General features: G+C 54.1%; 4 protein-coding genes and 4 non-coding genes across 8 annotated transcripts; 7 read left to right on the forward strand and 1 right to left on the reverse strand.

Moving 5' to 3' along the window:
- The first annotated feature begins 508 nt into the window (after positions 1–508).
- Positions 509–3,926, forward strand: RPL23A (ribosomal protein L23a). Its single transcript, XM_042780484.1, has 5 exons — positions 509–533; positions 1,215–1,398; positions 2,949–3,125; positions 3,663–3,798; positions 3,912–3,926. The coding sequence occupies exons 1-5, from the start codon at positions 509–511 to the stop codon at positions 3,924–3,926; spliced, it is 537 nt and encodes a 178-aa protein (XP_042636418.1).
- On the forward strand, positions 1,058–1,127 carry LOC122149721. The gene has a single exon (XR_006163295.1). It is a non-coding gene; the product is annotated as a small nucleolar RNA SNORD42 (small nucleolar RNA).
- Positions 2,794–2,866, forward strand: LOC122149712. The gene has a single exon (XR_006163286.1). It is a non-coding gene; the product is annotated as a small nucleolar RNA Z17 (small nucleolar RNA).
- LOC122149720 lies at positions 3,520–3,585 on the forward strand. Its single transcript, XR_006163294.1, has one exon. It is a non-coding gene; the product is annotated as a small nucleolar RNA SNORD42 (small nucleolar RNA).
- LOC122149713 lies at positions 3,783–3,848 on the forward strand. The gene has a single exon (XR_006163287.1). It is a non-coding gene; the product is annotated as a small nucleolar RNA Z17 (small nucleolar RNA).
- Positions 3,927–4,920: 994 nt separating the features above from the next.
- On the reverse strand, positions 4,921–6,482 carry TLCD1 (TLC domain containing 1). The gene is made up of 4 exons (XM_007937382.1): positions 6,289–6,482; positions 5,856–5,938; positions 5,685–5,767; positions 4,921–5,304 (listed from the first exon to the last, which is right to left on the reverse strand). Exons 1-4 carry the CDS (start codon positions 6,480–6,482, stop codon positions 4,921–4,923), a joined length of 744 nt encoding a protein of 247 aa, XP_007935573.1.
- A 2,088-nt stretch (positions 6,483–8,570) lies between these two features.
- NEK8 (NIMA related kinase 8) lies at positions 8,571–16,548 on the forward strand. Its single transcript, XM_007937383.1, has 15 exons — positions 8,571–8,617; positions 10,826–11,031; positions 11,276–11,508; positions 11,761–11,892; positions 12,391–12,599; positions 12,780–12,859; positions 12,947–13,128; positions 13,223–13,373; positions 13,762–13,838; positions 14,180–14,297; positions 14,940–15,090; positions 15,316–15,479; positions 15,571–15,729; positions 15,904–16,062; positions 16,520–16,548. Exons 1-15 carry the CDS (start codon positions 8,571–8,573, stop codon positions 16,546–16,548), a joined length of 2,097 nt encoding a protein of 698 aa, XP_007935574.1.
- A 1,444-nt stretch (positions 16,549–17,992) lies between these two features.
- On the forward strand, positions 17,993–23,707 carry TRAF4 (TNF receptor associated factor 4). The gene is made up of 7 exons (XM_007937385.2): positions 17,993–18,135; positions 21,128–21,179; positions 21,959–22,063; positions 22,134–22,295; positions 22,383–22,544; positions 22,624–22,779; positions 23,075–23,707. The coding sequence occupies exons 1-7, from the start codon at positions 17,993–17,995 to the stop codon at positions 23,705–23,707; spliced, it is 1,413 nt and encodes a 470-aa protein (XP_007935576.1).

Consider the following 23,707-nt stretch of genomic DNA (forward strand, 5'->3'; position numbering starts at 1 on the left):
GGGCCGACTCGACGGCACATAACAACAACAACAATCACCCCTTACTTATATACCTCCTCTCAGCACCTCAGTTTCCTCAGTGTTGACTGAGGAAGTACGACCTTGCAAACCCTGTTCTAACGTTCTAAAACTTTGCTTCACGCTCCCGGAATCAGCCTAACTCTAGTGTAGTCTTTCAGGTGGCACTGTCTCCTGGCACTGCAGGCCATCTTCCTTGGGCAGTTTCTGAAAATGAGAAGCGCCCGAGACCAGACGGAAACAGCAGCCAGGGTAAGTAAACACGTGTCCTAAAAAAACTACAACTCCCAAAAAGCTTTAGTATCTTACGGGAGGAGGGGTGGCGCGTGCTTAGTCCTCCTAGGCGAGAAACTGAACCTAACTACCGTTCCCGGCGGCCGCTGCGCTACAAATTATCCAATCTGCTTTAAGTGAAAAGCATCGCGAGCCTTCTGTGAGACTTGGTTCTATAAGCCCGTGAGAACGGGCCTTGTAGACCCTTTTTACGAAGATGGCGCCGAAAGCGAAGAAGGAAGGTTTGTGCTGGGTCTCAGGGCCACCCTTGGCTTGTTTGAGATAGCCATAGAGCGAACGAACTGGGAGGACAGCTTCTGGGCTGATCCTTGGGTGTGGGGGGGAGTCCGCTCCGGAGTCGTTGACCGCATTTGGGCTACGCTGCGGCATATGCGGGCCGTCTGGGCCCAACCGCATGTGCTGAGCTTCAGTGAAGGTGTTGAGGGAGGCAATCCAAGACGCCACCACTCGCCAAAATGAGCCATGTGACTCTTTACTCGGGGGAGCTACACGCTTCCACATGCCGGAGCCCCATGTCTTCAAAGCTGATAGGAGTTGGTGGGCTCAACTTTTTTTTGGGGGTGGGGGGGGAGAAGGGTTTAAACCAGGCAGTGTACCCCCCCAAGTTGGTTTTGTGTGCGGTGCCGGTATGTACGGAACTAGTAAACTTCCTGGCGAGTATCAAGCGTTCGATCACTGCTAGTTCTTTTTTTTCTTCGTTGTATGTCCGGATTACATCAAGTTTACCTCCTTTGTCCTCAGTATCGTGTGTATGATGGAAAAATTTTGATCTCCTGAGACTTGGTGTGATGTCTTCAAAGGAACCACTGATGCACGTGTGGTCGGGGCGCCCACCACAGGTGTTGAGGCCAGAAGTGATGGATTTGAGTCCAGCATACTGGTTTTCTTTCCTTCTTTCCCAGCCCCTGCCCCTCCCAAAACTGAAGCCAAAGCAAAGGCGTTGAAGGCCAAGAAGGCTGTGCTGAAGGGCGTCCACAGCCACAAAAAAAAGAAGATCCGCACGTCACCCACCTTCCGGCGGCCTAAGACACTGAGGCTCCGCAGGCACCCCAAATATCCTCGGAAGAGCGCCCCCAGGAGAAACAAGTAAGTATTGCTCCTGTATCTTTGGAGAAAGGGTATCCTCCATGGGTAATTTGAAAATAACCGTTGCCCAACGTAGAGCATGGCTTCTCAAAAACAAGTTGATACCCAGTGGTTCCCCCAATGGGAATGTGAGAGTTGGTTTTGCCCCGTGTAAGAAGAAAAAGACATTTTTAGGATATTGGTTGGAGTTACAGATTTTGATGTAGTGAACAGTCCTGGAGGGCAAGGATGTGCGTTGACATTGGGGACAGTGGTGATGGCTTATTTTACTTCCAGATTTTCATAGTGTGTTCAGGGAATGGTTCTTGTGTGATTTTATATCAAGCAACTGTGCATTACTGATTTTGGGGACCAGAAAGCCAGGGTAGGAGTTCACATCAGTCAGTTTCTGTTTCTTCCACTGCTTCCTAAGACAAAGGTAGAACAGCAGCTTGTGTGCATGGAAGAAACCAGACCCAATTCCACCCCTCTACACACCTACCATTTGCACCTAGAATTCGGTGTGTTGAGAGAATTTGAGACCAGACCTGTACCTTCAAGACAGAAAGTGTCTGGCTGAGCCAAACCTGGCTTGTCTGAATTTTAGGGGAAAAGAATACTGTGTTCTAGGTGTACACAAGCCATTGTAAGCATCACCTGAGCTGTAAATAAAAAGTTGCTGTCAAAAATTGGTGGCAGCTAAATAGCATAGTGCCTAAGGCACTTGACTGCTAATCAGAAGGCCCACCAGCCACTCCTCGGAAGGAAGATGGGGCAGTCCACTTCGGTAGTGATACTGCCTACAAAAACCCCAAGGAGGGGTCGCTATGAAGGCACGTGACAACAACAGATAAAAGACAGGCATATGAACTGAACATTTACATTAGTTGATAATACTTCTTGGAGAAGTCAATCATGGGAGAATGGAAGGGCTGTGTAGTTCAGAGAGGGCAGGAGTCCATGGGAGGGAGGAATATAGGGAAAAGGTGACTATAGGGAGGAAGTGGGAGGAGAGCTGTGGCATTGTGGGAAGTTACAGTCAGTGAGACAAAGTATATGTGAACTGCTGTATGGAAGATGGATTTGCTCTATAAACTTTCAGCCAAATTAATAAAATTAAAAAAAAAAAAAAAATTGTTGGCAGCTACCAAAGCGGGCAGAAATGGTCTCAAAGTGAAGTATCAGTGTTCTGTGCAACCCCGGCCTGGGTTTCCAGTCTAGGCTTGTGTTCTTGGGGTAAGTTGCTTAAGTTATCAAGTCTAAAATTTTTCAGTGAGACTTTTACCTCTCAGGAATGTTAGATAAAGAATATAAGCAGGTTTGGAACTCAAAAGATAAGCACTTACAGTATGAGAGCCCTTTGAGTGGAAGAAAGTGCACTCCAGCTGGGGCTCACAGTCGTCTTGTAGGTTTCATGGTGCAGATGATGACGCCTATTCAGCGACCAAAGTCTGACAAAAGTGATTGCTACCTTATTGTCTGATGCACTGAGTTCTCTTGCTCCTGGGCTCCAAAAGAGAACACATCCTTCTACTGGGCTCAGTCCAGGTAACCCCATTTTGCCTCTCTAGGCTTGACCACTATGCCATCATCAAGTTCCCTCTGACTACTGAGTCTGCCATGAAGAAGATAGAAGATAACAACACACTTGTGTTCATTGTGGATGTCAAAGCCAACAAGCACCAGATCAAACAGGCTGTGAAGAAGCTCTATGACATTGATGTGGCAAAGGTTAACACCTTGATCAGGTGAGTGGGGCCCCAAGGGATGGGGAGGAGGGTGTGGCCACAGTTAAGAGCCAGAAATCCTGAACGGCATGAGTGTTTTTGATACTACTCTTGAAATCAGCAGTGGGTTTAGTGGTTTGCAATCCTGGAAAAAATAAACCCAGCCACACTCCTTTGTAATGGAGTGTGGACTTTGGGGACATCATCAGTCCTACCTCTAGGCCTTGATGTGTGATGTTGGTGCTCATTTTCTTGCTCTCTGCATCAATAGACAGGCTCTAGAATAAAACAGTTTGTGTCAGATTACCTAGATTTAACTCCTAAAACGTTCTGTGGCCTTGAGTGTTTCCCATAAAAGGGAAAGGGAATGGGGAAGTAGCTTAATTTGGCTTAGTAGAATCCCTATTTCCCCTCTGTGCAAATGATGGAAAAATCACTATTTGGAAAAGAAATGACATGAACAAAGGAACCACTGATGCACAAGAGGACTATGGGAGGAAGGAAGGGAATGGGAGCAGTGAAAACATCCAAGACTTAAGGCTTCATTCTCCACCCTAGGCCTGATGGAGAGAAGAAGGCATATGTTCGACTGGCTCCTGACTATGACGCTTTGGATGTCGCCAACAAAGTGAGCTTCCTTTTCTACAGACTCCCTAACGCCTACCCACCCACCCCCCGGGTGCAAATGAGGCCTGTTAGTGACCAAAGCCTGAAGTTTTGTGATTAATCTTAACTGATTCCACCCCATCCTTAATAGGTCCTACCAAATTTCAGATCTTAGTAACAAAGCTCCTTTTTGTTTTTCAGATTGGGATCATCTAAACCAAGTCCAGCTGGCTAATTCTAAATATAAATTTTTTCACTACATATGCTTGTCTTTGTCTTTTCCCGGTTGGGCTGGGGAAACACTGCTGTGGCACATACCTAGCTGTGAAGCTTAGGCAAGACTCTTGGTACTTTGTCCCTATTGGAACACTCAGCCTTAGCACCCTACTTGTTAAAGGAGCTCTAGTGGCATAGTACCTAAGGCACTAACCAGAAGGTTGGCAGTTCAAACCTGCCAGCCACTGCTGAAGGAAGATAGGGCAGTCGATTTCAGTAAAGATTTACCAACCTGGAAACCCAGTGGGGTCACTGAGTCATAATGGAGTTGCCAGTAGGTTTGGTATGTAGATAGGTACATGTTAAAGGCTGTAGCTTCTGGTGGTTAGGAAGGAACTTAGGTACCAGAGATATTAGTGACCCAGGTTAAAGGCCAGTTGTCTTTGAATTTGACTCCACTGTAGGAAGAAAAAGGAACTCTGGTGGTTCAAACCCACCAGCCACTCCACAAAGGAAGAGAGGGCAACCTACTTTGTAAAGATTTACCACTTCAGAAGGGGGCACCTATGAGCCAGAATTGACCCAATGGCAGTGGGTTTTGCTTTTGGTAGGCAGGAAGCAAAAGAACCCTGTGCTTTATCCCTGGAAGAGGCTATGTATGAAACCAATAACCAGAGTTTGGAAGGAAGGATAGTGTCACAAGTTTTCATTAGCATCCATTTCAGGGCAGTATATGGGTTGGCCAACTTTGGGGTAGTGCCCTGTCTCTACACACCCTTTTACCATGTCCAGCCAGTCTGTCTGCTTCCTTCATTCCTTGCCTGAGAAAGGACAAGGATTTCAGAAGAATGCTTTCATAGTGTTTTCAATAGTGTGGGTACAGGTGCCTGAGGTTAGAGGTTGGCCACAAAAAACACCCCAGGTTTGTGGCGAAGTCCAAGTTTTTACTCCTTGTCTGTGTTTGCTGGCCTTGTCTTTAGTCAGAGGCCCTGTTTCACTCAGTTAAGAATTTGTCTTTGTGCTTCGGGCTGGGGACACGTTCAGGGCAGAAATCCGAGCGGAGGAGGCGGGAAAAGTAGATGAGGATCATTATGTCCAACATGAGCAGGACGCTCAGTAGAAAGGTGCCCAGGTTCCTCTGGTCCGCGTAACGCAGGAAGAAATGAGTGAGGTAGCCCTGCGGGGCTAGGCGGAAGAGAAAATACATGACCAGGTTAACATACTTGTTGACCCGGTATAGCAGGAGATCCTGGGCATTGTTGATCTTCATCATCATGCGAATGGTGAGGAAAATGTTGCTGACCTCCACCAGTAGCGTTAGGACACCCCCACCAACGAAGCTGCTCCAAAAGATTCCTGAAAAGAAGGCACCCATGGCCTAGAGGGCAAGAGAAACAACAGGGATTAGGGAGCCCAGATGCCAAAATTGCCTTGGAGATTGGGGGACTATGGCCACCTCTCTTCGCTCCTGGAATGCAGTTTACAGTAGACATTTTTTTCTTATTTTCATTTAACATGATGAAATCTTGATCTCTGCTCACAGTCTGGCTCTGGTGGAATTCTCAGTATGTTTAAGGAGGTATTACATAGGGTCAAGAATTGTAGGCCTCAAACGGGACACAAGGGGCAGTGCCAACGCTCAGCTTCTAGCATGTGAAAAGATGGATGACAAAGGCGCAACCAGGGATAAGAGGGTACAGCCTCCCAGGCTCAGACAGGGCTGACGCCAAGGTCCATGCCCCAGCCCCTGCTGCTCACCATGACATGATGAACAAGATATTCCCAAGAAGCACGAGCCTGATGGCTCACCACGATGTCCACTGTGTCATGAATAAAATAACCTAATAGAGAGATGGAGGAGGAGATCATGAAAGAGCCTGAAAAAGCAGCTTGCTTCTTGCAACTCCATGCTTCCTGGGCGAGACTTACCTGCAGAGAAGCAAACTAGCAGATAGCCAGAAAGCGACCATGCCGTCTCAATCTCCACTAGCATTTCGGGGGTCTGCCATACACTATGATAGAGAAGAAGGGAGGCTCCCAGCACTTCAACACCCCCCAAAACCCTCAACTCCTCAATCACTCTCGCCAGTCCTAGGGGAGTCTGGGCCGGCCACTCGCACTATTGACTCCCTGGGGAGCGAGGAGGGGCTTGGCCGAAACCCAGGTGCCTCCGGTTTCCCAGGTGAGTTTTCCCCCTCCCCCAGGGCCGCAGCCGCTCCTGGTTAGGTAGGATTCCAAAATAAGGAATCAGGTGAGACTGCAGGGCCTCAGCCCGCCAGTGAGTGATGAGAGAAGTAAAGTAAGGAAGTTCCAGCTCCCCGCGCAGGATCCCCTAGCCTCCTTCACTCCCCCAGTCACTTACCACAGCAGCGCCCAGACCCCTGAAATTATGGAGTGGGCAAAGGAAACGAGTAGGTTGTGCCAACGCCAGGTGCGCAGGGGGTCGGCACGCACGTGCGCCGGCAGGGGTAGGCAACAGAGAGCGCGTCGGAGCGCCCGGAAGGTCAGCGTGGCGCCCAGGAGCAACAGCAAGGCGGGGTGCAGCAGAAAGAGCATAGTGGCCCTCCCTGCCGTCGGTCTGTGTGTATTTTAGGCGGCAGCCTAAGGCTGTTCGGGGAACGGGCTCCCTCTCAGGCCCCTTTGCCCCACACACCTCGCCTGCCGCCGCCGGCAGCCAGCCTCGCACAGTTTTCGCAGAGCCCTCTAGGCCCCTTCCCTTCTCCCGGCCCCTCCCAGCGCGGCCTCTGCCCCCGCCCCCAGCAGCCGCCAGCGCCCCGCCCCGTCAGCCTGCCCTGGTCCCTCTGGCGCCTGTGCTGCTCTGAGGGCGCGAGCCCCATTTCCCGTGGGCCTCCTCCGCCCTGCCTGGCCCCCGAAGACTTCGCATAGGAGGGGCTGTGCCAGAGGCGCCGCAGCCGAGGTACCCCTCGCTGGCGCCTCTCGACTGCCGACGCACTCCCCTCCGGCCTTCAGTCGCTTGGCCTCATTAACCCGTGTCCCCACTTTCCCCAGGGCTACCGGCTTCCCCGCCTTGGGCGGGAACTGAGGAACCTTCTCCGCCCTAAACCCCTTTCCGAGCAGAGCTGGGCGGGACCTGCTACCCACCCACGTCGCCTAAGCACCAGAGCTCCCCCTAGTCTTGAGGAAGGGTCGAAACCCTGCCGCGGACAATGATCTCCTCACAGACTGTGTTCCTGCACTCGCTTCCTCAGGCCAGAAATAGACGTGCTCACCTGCCCCTACACCCCGCACCAAGTGAGTGCTTAGGAACTATTGAGTAACCATCACCTCCCTGCTTCCCAGCTGTTTCTGGCTCTAGGGGCGGGGAAAACCGACGATTTGTCGGGGCTGCTGGGGTGACCCTCTCTCTCCAGGCCAGTAGCCTGGAGCAGTTGTGGCTCACAGCCACTAGGTGTCATCCTATCCTCATCGTGGCGAGGGCCTCCTGCCTCCAACGAGAGTGGCAGTAGCTTTTGGGGAAAGTTATTCAGACCCTGAGCAAAGGGAGAAGGGGCTGAGAGCGGGCTAGGATAGGAAAGGGCAAGGGACCAAAGAAAAGGTGCTGCGGGAGGGAGGAGAAAGCCAGAAGCCTGAGACGCCAGAGACCCAGGGAATGTTTGTTCTGCATCTCTTTTAGGCTCCAAGGTTACACGTTAACCCCCTGTGGGACTCTTAGGTCAGCCAAGGCCCTGTTGGTTTCTAGGTGACAGCACGAGTGTCCCAGGTGTCTGACTTCCTCTCTCTGTTTCCCCTTTGCTTCCTGGGAGCTTTGTCCGCCCGCCAACTGCCTGAGCCAGCGACCCAGGGCTCCCTCCTGTGATCATTCCATGTGGGGGGCTTGCGTTTCAAGGGGCAGGGACAGAGGATAAGCACCCCTTTCCTCAGCATTCCTCACCCACTCAGAAACAGAGACGCTAACCTTTAGCTTAATTACCATCCTCCTCCTATTACTGAAATTTTATGGAACTTTGACAGAGCAGGAGGCGCAAGGGAGAACCTGGAATTAAACTTGCTTCCCTTCAAGACCCTAGATGGTCTTACTGGTTAGCACCCCCTACCTCTGAGCAAAAGCCTTGTCACGTCCTCCCCAGGTGAATCAATTGGAGTTTCCCCGGTCCCTCCCTAGACAAACACGAAACTAACCCTGCCCTGCTGGCCGAGAACGCTGACACCCTTGGTTCAGTTTTGCTTTGGTATTTATCGTTTCCGTGCCAGTGAAAATCCGCTTTCTCCTTCCGAAATAATGTCACTCCTGGGTAGAGAGGGATCAGTCTTCCCTTCCCACCCCTACCTGGTCTGCGGAGGGGCAACTCTCGGGCGCAGTACCCTTCGGGTTTACCAAGGCTTTGTGAGGAGGACTGGGTCCGGCCACGTGTGTGGAAAATGATGGTATCGTGCTCAGTGGAGGGGCGCACCAAGAAGCGGCATATCGCCCCATTCCCTGGACCCTGCAAGAGGTGGGATCGAGAGAGAAAAGCGATCTCATGTCAAAGTTGCCTGTATAGTACAATTCCGAAGAGACCAGGGCTGAACCAAGGCCGCAGCTCCACTTGCTCCGCCCCACAATTATCTCACAGCGTCCGGGCTTTAAAGTGGGCGGGTCCACGCACGCGCTGTAGGGTTCCGGAAATGTGACTCAGAAATGAGATGGAGAAGTACGAAAGGATCCGTGTGGTGGGAAGAGGTGCATTCGGGTGAGCTAGGGTTCTGGGGGAGGAAAGTGCTTGCGGAGAGGGAGAATAAGCCCCAACTCTGGCTGTGAAATTGCTGCTTGGTTAGCCCCGCACCAAGGCGTTAAAGCCCACTCGGGAGAAGCCCCGCCCAGGCTTCCGGCCTCAGAGCTAGCGGGAACCTCCGCCCCTAGCTAGATCACGCCCCTCACTAGCCATCGCGCGCTCGCGGAGTTGATTCCTAATTCATTCATTCAACAAATAATTGAGTGCCAGTTGTTTATGACAGGTACTGGGACTGGGTATACAATTATGACTAAAACATGCGTGGTCCTTTCCTTCTCGGAGCTTACAGACTATAGGAGCAAACTATACAATAAATTGTTAAAGGAGTTACGATGTTACAGCAGTTATCAAAGTTATTAATAGGGTGCGAGGAGAGCACACCACCAGGGAGAATGTTTATTTGGGATGGTCAAGGAAGGCTTTTCTGAGCAGTGAGTTTTAAAGCCAAGACTTGAGGATTGAGGATCAGTAGTCAGAAAACGAAGGTCTTTTCAGGACGGAAACCATATATACCATGATCCTCAGGACAGAAAAAAACTCAAGAGCATTCAGGCAACTGAGAAAAAGATTAGTGTAGTTGGAATGTAGTGGGCAGGGTAGGGAATGGTATAAAATGAGGTTGTCAGTATTGACGGAATCAGATTATGGCCTTGGAGACTAAGGTAAAGGAGTTGAATTTATTTCCAATATAAAGGGAAGGAGCTCTAGTGGTGTAGTGCCTAAGGCATTTGACTTCTCACTTGAAGGCTGGAGGTTTAAACCCACCAGCTGCTCCACGAAAGGAAGATGGGGCAATTTACTATGAGTTGGAATTGACTTGATGACAGTGGGTTTGGTTTTTTGGGTTTTGTTGTTGTTGTTGTTATGTGCCGTCGAGTCGGCCCCGACTCATAGCGACCCCTCCTTGGGTTTCCGAGGCAGTATCACTACGGAAGTAGGATTGCCCAACCTTCCTTCCGAGGAGTGGCCGGTGGGTTTGAACCACCAGCCTTCTGGTTAGCAGTCAAGTGCTTTAGCCACTATGCTACCAGAGCTCCCTTTTTGGGTTTTAAGATGTGCTAAATACTGGAGCTCTGGTAGCATAGTGCCTAAGGCACTTGACTGCTAACCAGAAGGCTGGCGGTTCAAACCCACCAGCCACTCCTCAGAAGGAAGGTTGGGCAATCCTACTTCCGTAGTGATACTGCCTCGGAAACCCAAGGAGGGGTCGCTATGAGTCGGGGCCAACTCGACGGCATATAACAACAACAACAACAAATACTGGAGACTTAAGTGAAGAAGGACAGTGTAGTCCCTGCTGTTATGGACATTGACCACAGAATTGGAAGGAGATAATAATATGAATAATTTACAGTCACTGAGTATTTTCTGTGTGTGAGACACTTGCTAAGTACTTGATGTGCATTTTTTCATTTGATCTTCTTAATAACCCAGTGAACTTGGTTGTATATTATTCCTGATTTCCAGATGATAATGTCATAGGATGATACAGGATTTGACCCAGGCAGTTGACTCCAGAGTCTATGGGAAGTCAAAAAAAAAAAAAAAAAAAAGTTGCCATCAAGTTGACTCTGACTCATGGTGACCCCATGTGTGTCAGAGTAGAACTCTGCTTCATAAGGTTGTCAATGGCTGATTTTTCAGAAGTAAATCAGTAAGCCTTTCTTCCAGGGCACCTCTGGGTGGCATCTGAGCATGTTAACTGATTGTACCACCCAAGGACTCTTGTGGAAACTTAGAGATCAACATAATCCATCCCTCATTGTGCCTGTGTTAAAACTGAGTCGCAGCTAAGTTAAATGAGTTGCCCAATGTCTCACACCAAATTTGTGATTTTTCTCAGTCCCAAACTCAGTGTTCCGGGCACTTGTTTACCCATTGCCATCAGTCAGTTCCAACTCATAGCAACTGCATGAGGTTTCCAAAACCGAAATCTCTATGGAAGCAAACTGCCATATCTTTCTCCTTTGGAGTGGCTGGTGGGTTCATACCACCAGCCATTCAGTTAGCAGCTGAGCACTTTCATCATTGCACCACCAGAGCTCCTTGGTCAGATGACCTCTTAGTCTGGGAGCCCATTCTCCTCTCCTAAGGAACACCCAGTCATGAGGTCTGACCCATACTTGAGGCTCATTTGGTGCCTGTCACTGTACTCTGGGTTCCCAGGATTGTGCACCTGTGCCTGCGCAAGGCTGACCAGAAGCTGGTAATCATCAAGCAGATCCCAGTAGAGCAGATGACCAAGGAAGAGCGGCAGGCGGCCCAGAATGAGTGCCAGGTCCTCAAGCTGCTCAACCACCCCAATGTCATTGAGTACTATGAGAACTTCCTGGAGGACAAGGCCCTCATGATCGCCATGGAATATGCACCAGGTGAACCAGTCTCTTTGTGTTGGCCTGGCTTCAAGAGTCTCTTGCCTCTGGGACAGGCAGACGGCTTCACCAGCTTCCTGCTTTGGAATGGGCTTGGCTGAGGGTCAGGGGTATAGAATTTTGGCCTCAGTTGTGCAACCAGGTCCCTTACCCTCTCTGTTCCTCAGTGTAGCACTACCTAAAAGGAGAGGGGTTATCTCAGGTGTGGAGAAGTCTGAACCCTACCAGCCCTCTGTGGTCACAGGTGGTACCCTGGCTGAGTTCATCCAAAAGCGCTGCAATTCCCTGCTGGAGGAGGAAACCATCCTGCACTTTTTTGTGCAGATCCTGCTTGCGCTACACCATGTGCACACCCACCTCATCCTGCACCGGGATCTCAAGACCCAGAACATTCTCCTGGACAAGCACCGCATGGTGGTGAAGATTGGTGACTTTGGCATCTCCAAGATCCTTAGCAGCAAGAGCAAGGCCTACACGGTGCCTGGGCTTGGAGGGGGCCTCAGGAGTGGTGGAGGTCTTGGGGGCCAAGACCCACTCTATATCCCTACCTTCTCCCTTCACCCCCACCCCCAAGACCTTGGCCTCTTGGCCCTGGCTAGGTAGTCCTGCAGAAAGGAGCTCTTGGCCTGCTTTGGGAAGAAGCTGTCTCCCGATGGACCTGTGGGTAAAGCACTTGGCCCCATGCCCTCCCCCTACTTCCATGCTATAATACTGGCTTTCCTGCTGCAGGTGGTGGGTACGCCATGCTACATCTCCCCTGAGCTGTGTGAGGGCAAACCCTACAATCAGAAGAGCGACATCTGGGCCCTGGGCTGTGTCCTCTATGAGCTGGCCAGCCTCAAGAGGGCCTTTGAGGCTGCGGTGAGTGTAAGCAGTAAGCATGCCCAAGAAGGCAGCTATGAAACGTCTGCCTCCCTCCCTCAGAAGCTCTCAGCTCCAGCCCCTTCTGTGTTTCTTATGGCTGAGTCGTATCTCTCCTGCGGCAGACTGGTGGACTAGCCCAGGGCAGGGCTGTGACTCCCTCAGACTGAGGGTTACTGAGGATGGGGCTTTTGTGCACCCATTAGACAGGGCAGGGCTGTGGCTCCATTAGTTGAGGGAAGCTTCAAGGGCAAGACTTGAGTTTTTCCAACAACCTGAAGTTTCAGAGGGCATAGCTGTAGCTTCCCCATCAGACTAGGGATTCATGAAGGCAGGGGTTGGCTTTGGCATCATTCTGGGGGTCTCTTCATCAAACCGAAGGTTCCCGAGAGAGGGCTATGACTGCTCCATCAGACCAGGCCTGGAGCTGAGAGTTAGAGATGTTGCTGGCATAAGAGCCCAGCCCTAGGCCAACCCTTCAACTTGGTGCCTCCATAGAACCTGCCAGCACTGGTGCTGAAGATCATGAGTGGCACCTTTGCACCCATCTCTGACCGATACAGCCCTGAGTTGCGCCAGCTTGTCCTAAGTCTGCTCAGCCTGGAGCCCTCACAGCGGCCACCGCTCAGCCACATCATGGCGCAGCCCCTCTGCATCCGTGCCCTCCTCAACCTCCACACTGACGTGGGCAGCGTCCGCATGCAGAGGCCTGTACAGGGCGGGCTCCTGGGGGGAGTAGGGAGAAGCCGTAGATGGCAGGAGCAGAGGGTAGCACACCTAGTCAGGGCACAGGAGACCTGGGTAGAGAGGCGCATGGGGCGAGTACCTCATTCCTGCCTGTGGGAGTGCTGGAGAGAGTCTGAGTCCTGAGGCCATCTGTCCTGTAGGGCTGAGAAGTCCTTGACCCCAGGACCACCCATGGCCCCTGGCAGTGCAGGGGGTAGGACCACCAGTGCCCGCTGCAGGGGTAAGTTGGGGCAGGCTGCAGTCTGCATGGGTACCCTTTATTCCCACCAGTTAATAAGCCCCATGTGCTATTCCTGCACCCCCACAGGCGTCCCCAGGGGGCCTATGCGGCCCACCATCCCCCCACCTCTGTCTTCTGTCTATGCGTGGGGCAGTGGGCTCAGCGCCCCACTGCGGCTACCGATGCTCAACACAGAGGTAGTCCAAGTGGCCACGGGGCGCACGCAGAAGGCAGGCGTCACACGTTCCGGGCGCCTCATCCTGTGGGAGGTGAGCAGGCTGGGGTGGACCTGGCCGGGAGCGCCTTGTGGAGGGATGGCAAGATACTCGGGTACCAGCCCTGTCTTCTCTGCCCCCTCTGCAGGCCCCGCCCCTAGGTGCTGGTGGGGGCGTCCTCCTCCCAGGGGCAATGGAGCAGCAGCAGCCCCAGTTCATCTCACGTTTCTTGGAGGGCCAGTCGGGCGTGACCATCAAGCACGTGGCCTGCGGGGACCTCTTCACTGCCTGCCTAACTGGTGAGCCTCCCAGGGGACTAATCATAGTAGGGACGCCCTGCTATGAAAGGGTACCCCAGAACAGCTTTCTCATTGCCTGTCATTTGCAAATTGCTTATTTAATGTTTTTACCTCTCAGTTACTGAGCTCCAGGGCTTTACTGACACAATCTCCTTTACCCTTCAGGATACACCTAGCAAGGTAGTTGTTATACTATCTTCATTTGAGAGGTGGAGAAACTAAGGCTCAGAGGCTAAGTCACTTGCCCAGAGCTACACATTTTCTCTCCCTCCTATCCCTTTCCAGCCCTAGCTCCCAACTTTTTCTTGCAATCCAAGGTTGGATTGGCCTGTCTGGAAAAACAGCCTAACCTCTCCCCATTCCCTTCCCTCACTGCCCTCCTCTGCAGACCGAGGCATCATCATGACATTTGGCAGTGGCAGCAACGGGTGCCTAGGCCATGGCAGCCTCACTGACATCAGCCAGGTGGGTGTCACTTGCAGGAGAAGGAAGTAGGGGGATGGCAGGGAGCCCACATCTGAGAGGTGACACCCAGGTTGGAGACGGGGGAATCCCTAGTAGCTGTGGGTCCCTCTTGCTCTCAGCCTGCACCTGTTCTGGGCCGCTGCAGGGGAAGTACAGAAGGACTAGGCTTCTGCAAAGGGTATCCACCTAGCAAAGTGTGTAGTGATGGGGGAGTGGGGATGGGGTTGGAGTTGAAGAGACAGACACCCCTTAGAACATTGCAGCCTCCAACTTCATCCCAATGGAGGATGCTGAGACCAGGCAGCTAGTCCCAGATCCCTTGCCCACCTCTTGCTCTCCAGCCCACCATTGTGGAAGCCCTGCTGGGCTATGAGATGGTGCAGGTGGCCTGTGGGGCATCTCACGTGCTGGCCCTGTCCACTGAGCGAGAACTCTTTGCCTGGGGCCGTGGAGATGGTGGTAAGCTCCCCACTCTTGCTCCAGCCTCTAGGCGCCATCTCACAGCATCTCCAGCCCTCATTTCCTTCTCATAGTCACCTTCCACCCCATGGCCCATTCTTGCCTCCTCTTCTCCCCAGTTTTGTCCGTTCATTTATTCAAGAAACTTATTGTATACCCACTATGTACCCACCCTGTGCTGAGTGCTGAGACGAGATGAACAGGATGCGGTTTCTTCACGTGCTTACTGTGGAAAAAGGGAGATTTCATTCATCCAACGATATTTATTGAGGCCTTCTCTGGGCATCAGGCTGGCACTGAAACTAGAGATGACATAGATATGGTTACTGTCCTCTATAAGGACTCAATCTAATGGGGGAAGGGATAATACATCTCCATTATGATAGAGGACAGCATCAGGGCTATACCCAAGGTCCAGAGATGTGGGAACCCAAGGAGTGGCAATGGATTCCACCTAGAGGAGACAGAGATGGCATCTGAATCTGAACTGGGCTTTAAAGGTGAAGTAGGATTTCAATAGGCAGAGGGTCCAAGGAATTGCAGGCTGAGGGAATAACCTTTGGTCTTCTGTGTGGGCCCTCCTCATCCGGGCATCATCCACCCTAAAGCTCAAGCTGCCCTCGTCCTGGCTTCTCCTTGCAGGCCGGCTGGGACTAGGTACCAGGGAGTCCCACAGCTGCCCTCAGCAGGTACCAATGCCCCCCGGACAAGAAGCCCAACAGATTGTATGTGGCATAGACTCCTCCATGGTCCTCACTGTGCCTGGCCGAGCCCTGGCTTGTGGGAGCAATAGGTGAGCAGGTGTACCAGGATGACTAACATGTCCCCTCACACTCAGTGGCTGCTTCTGCTCCACCTGTCATTGCCTACCTCCACTGAGGGCCAGAACCGAGGGGGCTGAGGGCACTGCTCATTTCAAAACAGGGTTGATCTGTTGAACCAGCTCCTACCCAGATAGGTGGGGACAGAGCAGGCTATACTGTCTGTCAGTTGGACTTGGCTCTGGCTTTGCCCTCAGGTTCAACAAGCTGGGCCTGGACCACCTTTCCCTGGGGGAGGAGCCTGCCCCCCACCAGCAAGTGGAGGAAGCCCTGAGCTTCATACCACTAGGCTCTGCACCTCTGGACCTGGAACCCCTGCTGAGCGTAGACCTGGGCACTGCTCACTCCGCTGCTGTGACTGGTGAGTAAGACCTGGCACAGGAGGCCAGAGGTGGGCTTACCTGGCCTCTTTGGGATTTGGTTCAAGCACCTCTTTCCCTTCTACCCTGTAGCCTCAGGTGACTGCTATACTTTTGGTAGCAATCAGCATGGACAATTGGGTACCAGTGCTCACCGGAGCAGCAGGGCACCCTGTCAGGTCCAAGGCCTCCAGGACATCAAGGTGGCAATGGTGGCTTGTGGAGATGCCTTCACTATAGCCATTGGGGCAGGTGAGGAGTGGGCACCGTGGGAGCAGACAGTTGTGAACACAGCCACGGGCAATAGGGCTTTCACACTCAGAGCTGCTGGGCTCGGTACTCTCACACAGGGGGCCATCTGGGAGAAAGCTGCTTGCCCAGGCTGTGCCTCCCTCCCGTTTCCCTCCGTGGGATTCTCTTTGACAGAAGGTGAGGTGTACTCCTGGGGCAAAGGGGCCCGAGGTCGACTGGGAAGGAGAGATGAGGATGCAGGATTCCCTCGGCCAGTGCAGCTGGACGAGACGCACCCCTACACTGTAACCTCTGTGTCCTCTTGCCATGGAAACACTCTCCTGGCTGTTAGACGTGAGTCACAACTTTTCCCACCCCACCCACAGAAGGGTTAACCCTGCCCACACCCTCATCCCCAGTGATCACAGCCCAAATCACCAGAAGCTTCTTCAAACAAACATAACAACCTCACTGCCATCAAGTCATTTTTCCGACTCATAGTGACCCCTGTTGGGTTTCCAAGGCTGTAAATCTTTACTGCTCCCTAGGGCTTGTACGCACACTTTCTCCTCCTATCCCCAAGTCCAGTTTGGTTTGAACCTAAATTATCTGGCGTAGTATGGTCAGATATCACCTTGGAAACCCAAGGAGGGGTCGCTATGAGTCGGGGCTGACTCAATGGCAAATAACAACAACAACAACAACAGTATGGTCAGAATCCAGGGTGCAGTGTGGGATCAGAGGTGGGTAGTGCCTCCTGGGTCACTGCCCCTCTTGGAGACCACAGAGGTTTTTCTTCTATATCCTCCAGCGGTCACAGATGAGCCAGTCCCCCCTTGAGGCACTTGGATATACTTTTGGACCACCTTGATAATTGCTTCTTCGCTGAATGTTCCTGAAAACCACAGGTGGCTGAGGCATGCTGTCCCCACCAGCTTTCTAAACTCTCATCAGTGGCATATAAGGGCTAATGAAGCTTTTGGCCTTGGACTGTAAACCTCAACTCACCTTATTCTAACACTTCTCTTTTCTCTCCTCACTCCCACTTCCCTTAATTCATTGTCCCCAGGGTCCAGCCTAGTGAAGTTGGAAGCCAGACCTACCCTTTAAAAGCAGCGTGGTTCCCAGAGCCTTGACAAAAAAAAAAAAAAAAAAAAGGCTGGACCCAGACCCCGCCCTGCCCCCGCCCCCGCCCCCTTAGAAAATGAATCTCTGGTGTCTTGGAAAGCTGCTCCAAGGAGCAGGGCAGGCCAGAGCGTGCCAGGACTGGGACTGACGGTCAGCCTGCCTGGCCTCTGCATTGCCTGGGGCAGGGAGGTCCAAGGGCGCTGCCATCCGCCCCCGTCCCTATACTGAGGAAGGGGTTTCCACAACCTTTGTGCCCTTCTCTTCCGGTTCGAGAGTACACACGACTCTAGATATATCCACTGCAGAGGGGTTCCTGGTTGAAGGTTGCCCTTCACCCCAGCTATTATCTCAGCCAGGTTCGGAGAAGGGTTAACTGGCTGGGCCAGACCAGTCTCCCAGAGAACTGGGAAGTAGCACCAATAAAAACATCAGCTGCCTGCCTGTACTGTGGTCTCTTCGCGTGTAGGGGTGGTTGCTTGACACCCCAGGGCAGGGCTGGGCCAGGCCAGACCTCGGTTGCAGGGCGGCCGAGGGAGGAATGTGGGCGCAGCCGGAACCTGGGACCGAGGTTCCTTTGGCCCAGGGCCGGGCCCGGACTCTGCGCCCTAGCCGGGTTCCCCGGGTCCGGTTGCCTGGCCTCGGCTGCCTAGCACCTGGAACCTGGGGCCCCTGGCGGCTCGTGGCCCCACGAGACGCAGCTGTGGACTCTGAGAAGCCTTTGTGGCACGCCCCGCCCCCTTAGCAGAGGCACACTCCCTGGGTCCTTCCGCCCTACTCATCGCTGAGCGCCAGGGCACCCCAGCTCTGGAGAGAAAGGGAGCTGCGATCTTTGCTGAAGGGGAGAGAGGAGTCCTAGTCTCCTGGAGTGGAAGGGACTGATTCATTTTCGTGGCCCTGGGCGAATCTGGCCATATCCGAACCCAAATCCGTGAGCTAGAGGAGTGGGTGTGGCGCCCAGACGGCGCGGGCACTAGGACCGCGCGGGCGTGGCTCCGCCCCCTCTTCCGGAGTGAGGACTCGAGGACCGGGCCCAGACCCCGACCGCCAGTCAGCGCCGCCCGGAGCCGGGAGCGCGGCCGGAGCGAGGCGCGGGCTGTGGGCCCGCCGCGTGCCCGGCCCCGCTTACCCGTATCTGCTGCTCGCCTACTTATCCGCCATGCCTGGCTTCGACTACAAGTTCCTGGAGAAACCCAAGCGGCGGCTCCTGTGCCCGCTGTGTGGGAAGCCCATGCGCGAGCCCGTGCAGGTTTCTACCTGTGGCCACCGCTTCTGCGACACCTGCCTGCAGGAGTTCCTCAGGTGCGGGCCGAGAGGAGGGGGGGACGGCAGGGATAGGAGGGACACTGCATGAGGAGGGGCCCAGGCTGGAGCCGCGCGGGGCCTTTGTCTGCGCCGCGACTCGTTGACCTCAGGGGCGCCTACCGTGACGTCATGAGGGGCGGCGGTGACGTCAGGACCCGGGGAGCACCCTGGGCCTTATTCCGGGGGCTCCGGGGTCCGGTCCGCCTCACACGCCAGGTCGAAAGAAGTCAGTGCCCTCCCGCGGGGTGGAGATGGGGAAAGACGCCCTTCCTGACCCGGGGCCGCCCCTTCGCCCTCACCTGAGAGCGAGAGAGTGGCCTCATCCTTGAACTTTGAATCGTTCGGGGAAAAGGACATGACAAACCCCTCTTCCGTTCAGCGCCTTAAGCCACCGAGTTTTCTGCCGTCTGACTGCTTCTGATTCTTCGAACATTCCGGGAACGGCAGCTATTGTTCTCCCATTTCACAGATGATCAAACAAGAGAGTCAAAGAAAGGCCACGACTTGCCCAGGGTCACACAATTACTTAAACGCTTAACTTGAGATTTGAATCTGGTTGCTTGTATTCTCGCAATGTAAGGAACTGTGTGACTCTGCAACCCTCCCTTGAAATAGGAACCGTTTTGAGTGTCTCCTCCCTAGGGAGGTCTTGAATACGTGGATGGTCAGAAGTCGTTAAGGAGGGGGGTTGAAGCCTGGGTGTTAACGGAACGCCCCCCTGCCCTCTCAGGGCGCGAGTCACCTCTTGGCTTTTGAGCATCTTTTGTGTTTCCGGGCACCTTGTAGTGTCTTGAACTTCCTGGCCATGCTGGGCATTGCTCAGCATGCGGTGTGGGGAGGCAAGGTGAGGGAACCCACTCTCCTGGTGAGGTCTGCCCCAGGCGCACAGAAGAAGGCTAGGTCGGCTGCTGCTCCCTGTCAGGAGTCTTGTCTGCCAGGGGGATGAAGGGGCCCAGGCAGAGAGAGCATTTCTGGGGCTCCTGCCTTTGGTGCTCCCTCCCTCCCTCCCGCCTTCCTCTGCAGCCCCTCGCTTGCAGAAATCTCAGCAGGCTCTTTGTTTCTGTTCCCCACAGCTTGGGCCGGCTCCTGCCCTCACATATGTTCCAGCGCTAGCTGCTGTGCTGCCCCCTTCTCCCCATCCCTCTCCCTCCTCCCTCTAGTGTACACACTTACTCCTTTACAGACACACAGTCCCATTGTCTTCTGTAGTGCCCTTCCTCAGCCCTCTGGTTTCCAGATGAGGCCAGCTGAACCCTCCCTCCCCCCAGCTAACCCACCCTGACTGCCTCAGGGAAGGGGAGGAGGGGGCTGTCAGGCCTGTTTCCTTGCATCTCCGCCCCTCTCTTAGCTGCTCCTGCCCCTCCCCCTCCCGGAAATCCCCTCTTCCTCTCCCACAGAACCCTCCCCCCCCATCCTGTCTTCTCCCCTGGGCCTGGGCCTCCACTCTGTGCAGCCTTGAGCAGCTTCTGCCCCTGCCTCTCCTCCTCCCCTACCTCCTTATGTTGATGAGGTACCTGCTGATCTTACTGCCTAGCCTGATTGTGGGTCAGGATCTGCCCCTCACCACCACCCCCTACCGCACAACCAAGGGTATACATAGGTCTTGTCCAACCGGTGCCCTGGCTGGGCCTCAAGTTGCCCAGGCCAAGCTTCTGCCTGCAGCCCGGGGGCTTGCCTCAGTCCCCTCCCTGTTTCTAAAACCATGAAGTCAGCACATTCCTGAAGCAGCTAAGTGGGCCCCCTCCCCTTGGCCCACCCCACTTTCCCCACTCCTGCTAGAGCTATTACTCAGGATGGTCCATGAGGCTCATTGCCTGTGGGCATGAGCACACCCCTTCAGTGCCTAGGCATGTACTCTTCTTGGCTTTGGTGGCATAGCCAGTAGTGGTGGGGTCGGGGAGAAAGTGGTGTGGAAATCCTTTGGGCCCCTCCCTGAGGTGTGGACTCCCCCAGCACTGGCAAGTGGCATTATGGACAGGGCTGCCATGTGTCCTCTGCTTTTGCCTTAATCCCTGTCTGTTTCTACCTACCTGATTCCGACCTGCTGGGAATGCTAGGCCTCAGGGCCCTCAGTCCTGCTGGAGGAGCCCTTGTCCTGCTTGGGGTCAGCAAGGCCATGTTGGTGTGAGGCGGCATGGCAGCAGGGCGGTTGGGTGCTAACAGCCTGGTGGAGAAGAGGGAGCTGGCAGGGTGGGCAAGGTCAACAAGCTTTGTTCAGATGCCTCCTGGGCATTGACCAGCCCTGGTTCTGCTTGTCTGGACATTTTTTCTTGCCCCTGCCACTGCCTTTGTGCTGTATGGTGTAGTAGATAGAGCCCATCTGAGCTGTGGAATCGGACATGTATTCAGGTGCTGCTTCACCTATGGGCCTCAGTTCTTTCACCTGCAGGAAGGGACACTCAGACCCTTCTGAGGCAGGCGCTGAGGTCTTGGTGAGAGTGTAAACACTGCTCTTTGCTTTAGGAGACACACCCTCATAGGAGGAGTGGAGAGATGGGGGAAGGTGGCCTTAAAATGACCTCTGCCCTGATTCTTGGCTGGGCACCTTCATGGGGGCTGGACAGCCCTGGCATTAATCTCAGCCCGTTCCTGTTCTTTCTCTCCCCTGGGTGCCCAGTGCAGCCAATGAGAACTAATCTGGGAGGAGGGGATAGCTGGGCAGCCGGTTGGTTCCTAGTCCAGCTGCCATTCTGGGGGGAGGGGTGCCAGCTGCCACCTGTTGGCCAAATGCTGCTCAAAGCAGCTGTCTTTGTCCCTACTGGGACCTGGAGCCCCCTTACCAGAATGGGGAGCCAGGATCTTCTGGGGGTACTGGGGAAATGGGTGCCCTCAGGCCTCTGCGTGCCCTTTTGTCTCATGTGGGGCTGGTTGGGAACCGGTCTGGTGAGAGAGGGAGAGAGGCTGCCCAGGTTGAGGGGGTGGGGCCCAGGGCCCTTGGCTCTCCCTTCTCATAGTGTGAGCCTTGACCCTGTCTTCTTCCCCTCCACAGTGAAGGAGTCTTCAAATGCCCTGAGGACCAACTTCCTTTGGACTATGCCAAGGTGAGTGCACAGTGCTAGGCAGAGGCCCAGGTTTAGGCTGTTGCCCTTGGTGGAGGCTGGTGTGGGCTCAGGGCCAATGTCAACCCAGTGCTGCTGGATCACGGTTCACCCCCACAAAGGTGGACCTGTTCCCTCCCACCAGGCCAGTTTGCAAATGGAGGCCCGGTGCTTGGCCTGGAGGGCAGACACAATGCCCAGCCTGTGGGGGTACAGAGTTGCTCTGTGTTCACAAGAAGTGCTCCCCTTCCTTTTGGGTTGCAAACTAGAACTGTGGCTGAGGGCCAGGAGCTTTCCAGCAGCGGGGGCAGGAGCTGGGTAGGGGGCAGCCTGGGCCTGCTCAGGCTTGATTGGCTCCTGTTCCGAAGGGAGTGCCTGTGCAGCCGTGTTGGACCCTGAGATCCAGAGCAGGCACCACCTGCCACGCACTTCATACCTGGGCAAAAAAAAGACAGTAACCAAACTCACTTCCATTGCATCACAGCAACCCCCATTGGGGTTCTGAGGCTGTAAATGTTTACGGAAGTAGATCACCCCATCTTCCTTCTGTGGAGCAGCTTGTGGGTTATGAACTGCTGACCTTTTGGTCAGCAGTCAAATGCCTTATCCACTGAGCCACCAGAGTTGCTTCATCCTGGGCAGAGAAGTAGATAGCCCAAGCATGGCTCTTTCTGGCTCCAAGGTAGAGTCAGCCTAACTAGAGAGTAGAGGAGGAGGGGAGGATGTGGGCAATTGCAGCAGGCTTCTGATCCTGACCAGCCCCCCACTATCCCTGTCCCCAGATCTACCCAGACCCAGAGCTGGAGGTACAGGTGTTGGGCCTGCCTATTCGCTGCATCCACAGTGAGGAGGGCTGCCGCTGGAGCGGGCCACTTCGTCACCTACAGGTGAGGTTTGGGGGTTGGGAGGTGGACTACCCCTTTGTTGGCAGGCACTGACTGCAGCCCCTCCCACTAGGGCCACCTGAATACCTGCAGCTTCAACGTAGTTCCCTGCCCCAATCGCTGCCCCACCAAGCTGAGCCGCCGTGATCTGCCTGCACATTTGCAGCACGACTGCCCCAAGCGTCGCCTCAAGTGCGAGTTTTGTGGCTGTGACTTCAGTGGAGAGGCCTATGAGGTGCGTGGGGACTGGCTGAGGGTGATGGAAAGTAGGGTACCTGTTGGACCAGGATCCTTTAGTTTGGCCACTCTGCCATCTCCACAGAGCCACGAGGGTGTGTGCCCCCAAGAGAGTGTGTACTGTGAGAACAAGTGTGGTGCCCGCATGATGCGACGGCTCCTGGCCCAGCATGCCACTTCTGAATGCCCCAAGCGCACACAGCCTTGCACGTACTGCACCAAGGAGTTTGTCTTTGATACCATCCAGGTGAGGTCCTTTCTGGGCTGTGGGTTGCAGGATAAATGGCGGGAATCAGGCTACTGACTGTTGGCCTCTGCATCTCCAGAGCCACCAGTACCAGTGCCCGAGGCTGCCTGTGCCCTGCCCCAATCAGTGTGGCATAGGCACTGTGGCTCGAGAGGACCTGCCAGGACATCTGAAAGACAGCTGTAGCACTGCCCTGGTGCTATGCCCGTTCAAAGACTCTGGCTGCAAGCACAGGGTGAGATGCCCCTATTTCCCTCAGCCTTCTCCCTGTCCTTTGAATTCTCAGACATAGGCTATGCTTCCTGATGCAGCTTCCCGGTGCAACGTATGCCCTTTGTGCTCCCTGTTAACGCTGCTCTGAAGCCTTTAGTCCTTGCCCCTGCTGCACAGTGCCAAGCCCCTCCAAGTGCCCTTCATCTTCCAGTCAAAAGCTGGAATGTCTGCCACTCTGAACCCACTTCTTCCCTCTCCCCCTGGGCCTGCCCCCACAGATAATTTCCCTTCCCCTCTGCTTGTGGCTTTGCACACAGTGCCCTAAGGTGGCAATGGCACGGCATGTGGAGGAAAGCGTGAAGCCACATCTAGCCATGATGTGTGCCCTGGTGAGCCGGCAACGGCAGGAGCTGCAGGAGCTGCGGCGAGAGCTAGAGGAGTTATCAGTGGGCAGTGATGGTGTGCTTATCTGGAAGATTGGCAGCTATGGGCGTCGGCTTCAGGAGGCCAAGGCCAAGCCCAACCTGGAATGCTTCAGCCCAGCCTTCTACACACATAAGTACGGTTACAAGCTGCAAGTGTCCGCGTTCCTCAATGGCAACGGCAGTGGCGAGGGCACACACCTCTCACTCTACATTCGTGTTCTGCCCGGCGCCTTTGACAATCTCCTTGAGTGGCCCTTTGCCCGCCGTGTCACCTTCTCTCTGTTGGATCAGAGTGACCCTGGGCTTGCTAAGCCACAGCATGTCACTGAGACCTTCCACCCTGACCCAAACTGGAAGAACTTCCAGAAGCCAGGCACTTGGCGGGGCTCTCTGGATGAGAGTTCTCTGGGCTTTGGTTATCCAAAGTTCATCTCTCACCAGGACATCCGCAAGCGAAACTATGTGCGGGATGATGCAGTCTTCATCCGTGCTTCTGTTGAACTGCCCCGGAAGATCCTCAGCTAA

The sequence above is a fragment of the Orycteropus afer genome, unplaced genomic scaffold (genome assembly GCF_000298275.1).
Source record: "Orycteropus afer afer isolate SDZICR_OR568_19922 unplaced genomic scaffold, OryAfe1.0 scaffold00042, whole genome shotgun sequence".
Classification (NCBI taxonomy): Eukaryota; Metazoa; Chordata; class Mammalia; order Tubulidentata; family Orycteropodidae; genus Orycteropus; species Orycteropus afer.